The 9,473-nt window shown below is 49.9% G+C and overlaps 1 protein-coding gene across 1 annotated transcript; it reads right to left on the bottom strand.

The window, feature by feature from the left end:
* Positions 1-1,936: 1,936 nt before the first annotated feature.
* KCND1 (potassium voltage-gated channel subfamily D member 1) lies at positions 1,937-9,473 on the bottom strand. Its single transcript, XM_081125015.1, has 6 exons — positions 8,088-9,473; positions 6,212-6,374; positions 6,027-6,110; positions 5,842-5,940; positions 5,329-5,579; positions 1,937-3,347 (listed from the first exon to the last, which is right to left on the bottom strand). The coding sequence occupies exons 1-6, from the start codon at positions 9,206-9,208 to the stop codon at positions 3,116-3,118; spliced, it is 1,950 nt and encodes a 649-aa protein (XP_080981141.1). The 5' UTR covers positions 9,209-9,473; the 3' UTR covers positions 1,937-3,115.

The following is a 9,473-nucleotide window of genomic DNA, read 5'->3' as shown; positions in this document are numbered from 1 at the left end:
ACGGTGCGCCGGAAACGATCCCAGGCTTTGGAGTCAGGAAGGCAGTTCCAGGCACAGATGGCCCATTACCAACTGTAGGACCCTGAGCAAGTTATTGTGTCTCAAATTTGAGCTTATCCATGTGTAAAACAGGAATGATAATCCCTGCCCAGACTACCTCAGGGAGTAGTTATGGGGTTCTGATGAGCTCATAAACCAAAAAGCTGTAGTGAGAGGTGAGGGCTTAGGAGCCAAACCATAGAACAGGTTGACTGAAGGAGAGACCATCAAAAAGCTCATCTGAGTGCTACCTAACCTTCTCCCTTCAGATGCCAAACCTAGTTGAAGTCTTCCCTGAAGGGTGTCAGCAATAAATGTACTATTGTGTTTTCTTTACATGAGACTTAATGGGAGAGGACTCAGGTTTACTGAGCCTATCGTGTTCAGGGCACTGTGCCCGATGTCTATGCATATTTTCACATTCAATCTTTTTATGACCATATTACTTGACCCATATATCCCACTCCCTACGGGATATTTGTCCAGCACCACATATCTAAAACTGAACTTATGATAATAATTGTAGCTAATCATCACCAAGTACTTATTATATGCTTGGCACTGTGTGCTAACAGCTTTGATGTTCCCTTTGACAGTGTATGGCACCCCCCCAGCCTTTGCCCATATCAGAAACCTAGGAGTCAGCCTTGCTTCTTCCTCTACTCCCAGATACCTGTCAATCCCAAGCCCTGCCAATTTTACCTCTCAAATATTTTGACTTTCCAACTCTGCCACTACCTGGCCAGGGCACCATCACCTACCAATTAGACCACTGAAAAAGCATCCTCTCTCCAGGACTGTGTCTCTAGAATCCACTATCCACAACCAGAATGATCATTCTGAAACACAAACCTCATGATGACTTTCCTGTTTATAAGCCTTTAGAGGCCCCCATTATCCTTAGGTTGGAGTCTAAAACCTGTATTCTAGCTTCAAAGGCCTTTTGTAATCTGGTTTACCTCCACATTCTGATCCTCATCGTAGCCTCACACTCTTCTTCCCAACTCTACTCAATTAATTTAAGTTCCCCAAAGGACCCAGGCTCACTCTCTAACCTCCAGGTCTTTGAACATGCTGTTCCCTCTGCCTGAAACATTTTTACCCTTTTGTCTTTTGCCTGGCTAACTGCACCTCATTCTTTGTGTGTTAGCCAGGTTAGATTCTCCTGCCATCTACCTGCTTCTGTAATCCATCGATCTTGGTTCTCTTGCACTATATTGTAATTGCTTAGTTGCCTTCCATGTTCTCCTCTGTAAAACAGAGATGATGTCTACTTTGCCTATCTCTGTACCCCTAGGGGCTAGCACATGATATCCAGTTAATATTTGGTGAATAAAATTATCTTTTACAGATTAGCAGCCTGAGTGAAGAAAAGGTAAATAATTCTCTCTCCCAGGGATTGGAACTCAAGTCCACCTGAATCTAAGGTCTGTTTTCTCAGTGCTCCACAGAGCTGAGTCACACACTAGCCTAGTCTACCCAGTAGCCCAGACGAGAAAATGTAGGGGACATCCACAACGAAGGGGAATTTGCCACACTGAGAGATGCTTTTCATCAGGGTTCAATTCAGAGCCATCTGCTGTGAGGAAACCTGGGTTTAAGTCTCCCCCAAACCAAGCATGTGCTGCTCTGGGTCTCAGTTTCCCCATCTGTGAGTGAAGGAGCTAGAGCAGATGATGTCCAAGGGGGCTTGTCTCAGGACCTCCTAGCCTAGAGAGGCAACTTTTCAAACCCCGCTTTTTCATTTCTCCTAGATCCTCATCTTCCAGAACACATCACCAACCATCTACCTCCCATACCTTTACCCACACCAGCCCTTCTACTAGTTGAATTGAAATCAGAGTGCTTTTAACTCCCCAGCCCTATCCAGCCCCCAAACCCACAGAGCCAGGAGGTTCTCATCCTCATCTCTTAGGTTTTATTGACTGATGGAAACTACATCTTTGTCAGCCACCAGCTCCACAGGGACAGTGCTGGGGACAGGGAACCTGAGATGATGCCAGATAATCAGCCTGAGAGCAAACACAGAGTTCCAGAAGGTGACCCAAGAAGGAGAAGAGAGAGGAATATGTGAAAAGGTGTTGTGGGGAGGAGGAGATAAAGAAATTCCTCCTGCCTCCTATAACTCCCAGAGTTCAAGAACAACCCAGGCCTCAGCCCCTGATGCTTCTGGATTCCTGCCCAAGAACATGAAATCAGCTCATGATCTACAAACCCAGCCCAGCCCCTGCTGGTTGCCAGGTGCTTATCTTAGACAGCCCAGACTCCAGCCCAACCCAGGAAGGAAGCAAACCAGAGGAGAGAGAAGGAGGAGTATTAGAGGTGGTCCCTCTGATTAGGGCAGATGTAAATGCTGCAGCAAATGGGGCAGAGGCTTTGCATAATGTCACGGCAGCAGCTGCTATTGCTAGAGTTTGCTGGGGGCCCAGCAGAGGATGGGGTTGAGAGGACCCATTTCCAGCAGCCAGAGAAGGGGGTAGTGTTTGTGCTATCTGTGTGTTGGGAGAGGCAGCCTGACCCCTGAGCCAAGGCCTGGGGGTGGAAGGTCACTGCTGAGGCCACAGCCCATGAAGCCTGTGGTTGCATTCCAAGCTTTGGAATTTGGGTGTTGTTAGGCCTGGTGGAGGCTGGGGACCTCCCTTAGAGGCTAGATCAGAGGTGATGATTCTCTTCTCTGAACCCCCAAACCTCCACAGACCAGACAGAGAGAAGAGGAAGTCTCACCTCTTCTCAGCTAGAGCTCAGATGTCAGGTGGGAGCCTGAGGGCCTGAGAGGAGGAGCATGCAGGAGGCCAGCTGGGGGAGAAGGTCTGGTCCCAGTGTGCTGGGGCAAGGAAGCCAGGGGCCTGAGGAAGCCCAGCGATTCAGCTCCCACAGGAAAACTGTCTGGAGTGGGGGAAGTGTCCCATTCCCTGGCTACATCCCCACAAGGTGAGCCATTCCATGAAATTCCATTGCATAGTTCTCAGTGGGGGACAGAAGGGGTCCCCAGGTCTGCCCCTGTCTGTCTCCCCATAATATGGCTTTGGAAAGGAGTCCCTAAGAATCAAGATGGCCCTCTGGATGGGCCCACCCCTCACAGGGAAGAGATCTTCACAGTCTCAGGGAGGAGGCAAGGGGTACCCAGGCTGGAGTTCCTGAGGGTGCTGCTGGCCCCGCCACCACCACTGCCACCAGGGGAAGAAGGTTGACTCTCATCTGGGGTGTTGGCAGGAGGGGTGGGGATACTGATGATGGCAGCCACGAAGTCCCGGCTATCGCAGTTCAGGTCAAGGCTGTCATGGAGCTTGGCATTGAGGCTTGAGCGGCTATGAATAAGAATGGGAAGATGGAAGGTTCTTAAAAAGTCATCTTAATACTTGCTACTGCAATCATGACATTTATTGAGCAGCTACTGGATCCCTGGCACTGTGCTAAATGGTTCCCCTGCACCCCCAGTTATGGTGGTGCAGAGTGAGGGCTCTGGAGTCAGGCAGTCCTGAGTTTGAACCCTGGTCCCACTTTTACCACTCTAAACCTCTCTTTTCTCTCATCTGAAGCATGGGAATAACAATACAATAAGTCCTCACTTAACATTGTCGATAGGTTCTGTGATTTTAAGTGAAATGATGTGCAGCAAAACAAATTTTACCACAGGCTAATTGATAAAAACAAGGGTTATGTTCCTAGGTATCTCATCAATGTTATAACAAAATTACATTAGGAATATTACTGGGTCGTAAAAAAAGAATGAAATCTTACCATCTGTGACAGCATGGATGGACCTAGAGGGTATTATGTTAAGTGAAATAAGTCAGAGAAAGAAAAATGCCATATGATTTCACTTATATGTGGAATCTAAAGAACAATATAAATGAACAAACAAAACAGAAACAGACTCATAGATACAGAGAACAGACTGATGGTTGCCAGAGGGGAGGGGAGTTGGGGGGCTGGATGAAGAAGGTGAAGGGACTGAGAAATACAGATTGATACTTAGAAAATAGGCAGGGGAATATAAAGTACAGCATAGGCAATATACTCAATAATACTGTATGGTGCCCAGCCGGGTGTGGCTCAGTGGTTGAGTATTGACCTAGGATCCAGGAGATCGTGGTTCAATTCCTGGTCAGGGCACATGCCCGGGTTTCAGGCTCGATCCCCAGTAGGGGGCATGCAGGAGGCAGCCGATCAGTGACTCTCTCATCATTAATGTTTCTCTCTCTCCCGCTCCCTTTCTCTCTCCGAAATCAATAAAGATATATTTAAAATAATAATAATATTGTATGGTGCCAGGTGGGTACTGGAAATATTGGGGGGAACACTTTGTAAAGTATGATTAGCTAACCACTACACTGTACACCTGAAACTAATACAAAATAATATTGAATGTAAACGATAATTTAAAAAGAACAAAAAAAAATGACATTGAACAAAGTAATGTTATTCAAGGACCTGCTGTATTTCCTACCTCATAGGGTTCTTGTGGAGATTAATTGTGATAATAAATGATACAAAGTGCTTAGAATAGTACCTGGAACATAATGAGAACACGCACACAAAACATTATCTATTATGACAGACTCCTTACAATGCCTAAGTCCTCACAATAGTCTACAGTAAGAGAGCTACATAATCTGGTCCCTGTTCCTTTCTGATTTTACCTCCCACCACTCTCCCTCACTCGCTCCACTCTACTCATAGTAGCTTCCTGGCTATGCGTCATTAGACATACAGACCCATTTCTGCCTCAAGGTCTTTGCAAAGGCTGTTTGCTCTGCCTGAAAAGCTCTTCCTCTTGATATCTACATGGCTCACTCTCTCACCTCTTTCACATCTTGGCTCAGACGTCACCTCAGCAAAGCCTTCCCTGACCACACGGTTAAAACTATATTACACCCCTTCTACACTCTCCCCCATCCCTGATTTATTTTTCTCCTTGGCACTTAATACACTACATGATCTGTGTATTTGTTTATTAATGGTTACATCCCACTAGAATATAAGTTCCAGAAGGTCAGGGATTTCTGCGTGTTCTATTCACTGCCTAAAGTGAACTAAATTCCTAAACTCATAAAGTGAACTCCAAAATGCCTAAAACTGTGCCTGGCATATAGTAGGTGCCCAATAAATGTTTGTTGAAACAACAAATGAAGAACAAAGAGTTCCAGACAAGATAAGCCCAAGCTCCCAGCATGGAGGAGTTTTGGTTTGAGCTTGACTTGCTATGCCTGGAGTCATGAAATCTCAGACCCTCTGGTCCAAGCTCTGAGCTTCCCCAAGGATGGCCAACTGGTGAGGGTTACTTACCTCTGAGGGGCAGGGCTCCTCCGCAACCCTGCCAGAGTGTCCAGCTCCTGCATGCTGCCACGGCTGACCGAGGCAGTAGAGTTGGCAAGGCGGATGGCACGGCGCTTGGCCCTGCGGGGGCAGCAAGAGGATAGCAGGCTGCCAGGCCCCACTGGCTGGGAAGACACAGAAGTGCTGCAGCTGGTGCGGCCACCCAGTGAGACAGCACCCAGAGCCTCGTTGAAGGTTAGCTCATCTGTGAACTCATGGCACTGTGGGAAGAAGGGAGGCATGGTCACAAGGCACCACACAGGAGCTGCCCCCACCGCCAGGCCTTTGCTTATGCTGTTCCTTTCTTTCTGGAAGGTGCTCCCTTGTCCCTCCCCTTGCCTACCCTTCAAGGCTCAGCTCTATCGGGCCTCTTCCAGGAAACCCCCCACAGTTAGTAGTGAGCCTCCAATTCCGCAGGGGGAGCTGGCTTGGTAGCAGGGGGATCCCCTTTACCCTGCCACACCACTTCTCGTTAGGCCTCACCGTTGTCTTCTCTAGACAATGCAGCAAGTGGTGATGTTGTTGCTCAAAAGCAGAACGGTTCCTGACACACAGTGCCTGTTCCTCCCCACTACTGCTGTCCTGGAGTGGATGGAGCAGAGAAATGAGGTCAGCTCCTTTCTCCTCCCATCACTGCTCATGCCCAACCCCAATCTGGACCTACCCACCTCAAGGCCCCTGTTCTGCTTGTACTGCAGGAAGGCGTTGGTGGTACCACTCTTTGCCAACCGGATCCTTGCCAATCGCACCTTCTACAGAGAGAAAAGAGTCAGGTGGGTAAATACCAGAGGTGACTGACTGGCTTGGGGTGGGTGGGAGTAATAGGAGATACTCAGGCGGAAGGCACAGCTACCTGCTGTGCTCGGCGCTTGTCAGCACGCTGGTTCTGGTGGTAGATGCGGCTGAAGTTAGAAACAATGACTGGCACAGGCAGGGCGATGACCAAGACACCACTGAGTGAGCAGATGGATCCAAAAATCTTGCCAGCAATGGTGCTGGGTACCATGTCTCCATATCTGGGGCCAGAGAATGTAAGGCAAGGTCAAGAAGAGTGCCCACCCACCCCTCAGTCCCCCACTGCATCTCATCTAATCCAACTCATTCTGCGACCCTGGCCAGGCGCGTGAACTCTCTGAGCTCCAGTTTCTTGCTCTGCAAAATGTGAGGGATGACCTTTCTGGCCACCAGTGGGGGTCAAATGAGAAATGGGCCCTCAGCCCCTGCCATCTGCTGCCCCCATCGGAGTGAGCAAGCTGTGCACTGTGCACTGAGCATCTGACTCAGCTGGAAATCTATTAATACCCAGCATGGGGGAGAAGGAGGAAGTCACAGGCAGTAAACATAGCCTCCTGGGGAGAGAGTTCCATCACTACAAGCCAGCTGAAGGGCTCTGAGTCCCCACAAGAGTGCTCTGATTGTTTTGCTTGCATCTGTCTTACGTTCTCTAGGTAGGACCCCTTCCTATTCCCCCAGGGGAAACCTTGAAACTGTCCTTACATGTAAAAATAAAGGGGAGCCTTAAAACTCCCCCATCCTTTTCTCCATGCCATCCCCCCTCCCATAGAGATGAAGCAGAGCCAATCTCAGAGGGGGTGAAAACCAAAGTCAGGGAGGTTCCATGACTGACTTACTCAAGATCACACAGCATACTTTTGTTCTAACCACAGGACCAATCAGATCCCCTCCACAAAAGTGCAGCCTCTGCAGGCTTAAGCCTCTAGGCCTTTGCTCAAAATACCCCCCCCCCCCCCATGGGTCTTCCTTATTTCTTTACTTTGACTCATTTATTTGTTTTGACTTGTTTAAAAGTCTCTCCAACTTGGTCATTTCTGGCTCTGTGTTGTGTCATCTCAGACTCTGTCCTCAACTAGGAGACACGGGCAGCTGCCCACCCACCCAGGATTGTTGTGAAGACTGAATAGGGTAAAAGGATCAAAATACCCAGTTCCAATCCATTCTCAAGGCTCAGTACTTGCTTGTCCAACCAGAATTAATTTCCTGAACTTCCAACCAGAATTAATTTCTACTCCTTAGAAACCTCAGATCAACTTTTCTACACCTCTATTAAAGCACTGAGCAAGCTCAACTCATCCATTCAACAGATACTGAGCAGCAATTGTATACCTAATCCAGGTGATGGAAGTTAGAAAAGGCTCAATCTCTACCCTAGACAGTGTCTTTAAGAACAACATGAGTTTGGTGGCTCCACTTGATGTTTTTATCCCAACTATTTTCTTTCAAGGATTGGCAGTAAAAAAGTGATGCTGAAAATATATTGTTCTGGGGAGCCACGGAGGTAATGCCTCACACTATGGTTCTAGAGGGTTGGGAGCTATGGGTCCTCAAGATGGAAAAGGGGGTGATAGAAAGCCAACACCTGTTTATCCTGCACCAGAAACTTTCAGAGAACTTTCACAACCACGATGTCACTAAAGTCCCTCAAAAGGGATCATCATTTCTCATTTTACAAAGGGGAAAACAGGCCCAGAGAACACAAGGTTAACAGAAAGATTACAGCTAAGACGATCCTTGAACCCAAGTCTCTTGACCTGGAAAATCAAGGCATTGTCAAAGCTGGGCAGGATTTGAAGATTAGTCCAACTTCCCTCAGTTTTTACAGATGAGTAAACTGAAGCTCAAACAGAGAGAGAGCATTTACTTAACCTTTTACAGAAAAGGTGAGTGTAATTGCCTGACAGGGCAGCTCCGAACACAGGGTCTGCACTCACCCAAGTGTGGTCATGGTGACAATGGTATACCAGAAGGCTGCGGGGATACTAGTAAAGTTAGTCTTCTTTGTGCCCTTCTCAGCATAAAACATGACAGTGGCGAAGATGATGATGGCCATTGTAAGGGAAAAGAGGAGAAAGCCCAGCTCAGAGGCGCAGCTCTTGAGTGTGTAGCCCAGAATTCGCAAGCCCTGTGAGTGCCGGGAGAACTTGAAGATGCGGAACACCCGGAACACACGAAGGGTGACAAAGGCGCCGGAGACATCCCCGTTCTTGGGCACGAAAAGCCCGATGTAGTAGGGCAGGATGGCCACCACGTCTATGAGGCTCATTACACTCCGCAGGAAGCGGCAGCGGCTGGGGGCAGCAAACAGCCGCAGGAGGTATTCGCCCGTGAATATGAGCACGCAGGCCGTGTCCATGCAGAAAAAGGCCTGCGGGAAGCGTTCGCCACAGGGCTGCTCCCTTGAGGGCAGTCTCGCGGGGCCTCGGCAAGGGATGGTCTCCACCACGTTGGCGATGACCGAGACGGCGATGAAAAAGCCAGTCACGTAGTAGAAGACGAGGGCCGCAGTGCTCGTGTGTGGGTTCTCGAAGGCCCGCCAAAGCCTCTGGCGCAGGGAGCTGCCGGCCCGCAAGGCTGGCCCGTCCGCGGCCTGCTCGGCTTCCTCATCCTCCGCCAGGCGCTCAGCGTTCTCCTTCTTGCGGTCCCGGTACTCTTCCAGGCAGCAGTCGCCAACGAGCTCAGGCACCAGGCCATAAAAGGCCAGCTCTTCATCGAAGGCCTGGATACACTCTTGCCGTGGGCAATGCAGACGGCCCGTGCGGTAGAAGTTCAGCACGTGCCGGAACATGTCCGGGTCGCGATCGAAGAAGTACTCGCCAGAGTCGGCATCGTAAAAGAACTCCTTCTCTGAGCTGCCCAGCAAGGTGTCTGGGTAGCGGTCCAGTGTGTTCTTCCAGGTCTCAAAGCGCCGTCCGCTTACGTTCACCACCAGAACCTCATCCCCTCGAGATGCCTTCACCCCTGGCGCCGGGGGCAGGGGCTGCTGGGCCAGGGGCAGCCAGCCCACCGCAGCCGCCCGCGCAAAAGGCAGCCACGTGGCCACGCCTGCAGCCATCCTGCCTCGCCCCGGGCCCTCAGAGACTGGGGGGGGGGGGGCGCCTTTAGGAGAATGTGGCTGTCTCCAGGGTGGTGGGGACTTGGAGGGGCCCTGGGCCACTCGCACAAGGAAACTGGCTAGAGAGGCCAAGAGGAACCTGGAGGAGGAACTAGAGACAGAGGCAGGGGCTTGGGGATCATTTAGAGGGTCTGGGAGGGCCCTGAGTGATGTCTTGAGGGACTGAGAAGGGGCTAGGGGACATGGAAAGGAGCAGAGAAGGGGT

Source organism: Miniopterus schreibersii (assembly GCF_964146895.1).
Source record: "Miniopterus schreibersii genome assembly, chromosome: X".
Classification (NCBI taxonomy): domain Eukaryota; kingdom Metazoa; phylum Chordata; class Mammalia; order Chiroptera; family Miniopteridae; genus Miniopterus; species Miniopterus schreibersii.
Note: the sequence above shows the minus strand (reverse complement) of the source record. Positions and strands in the feature narration are given on the sequence as shown.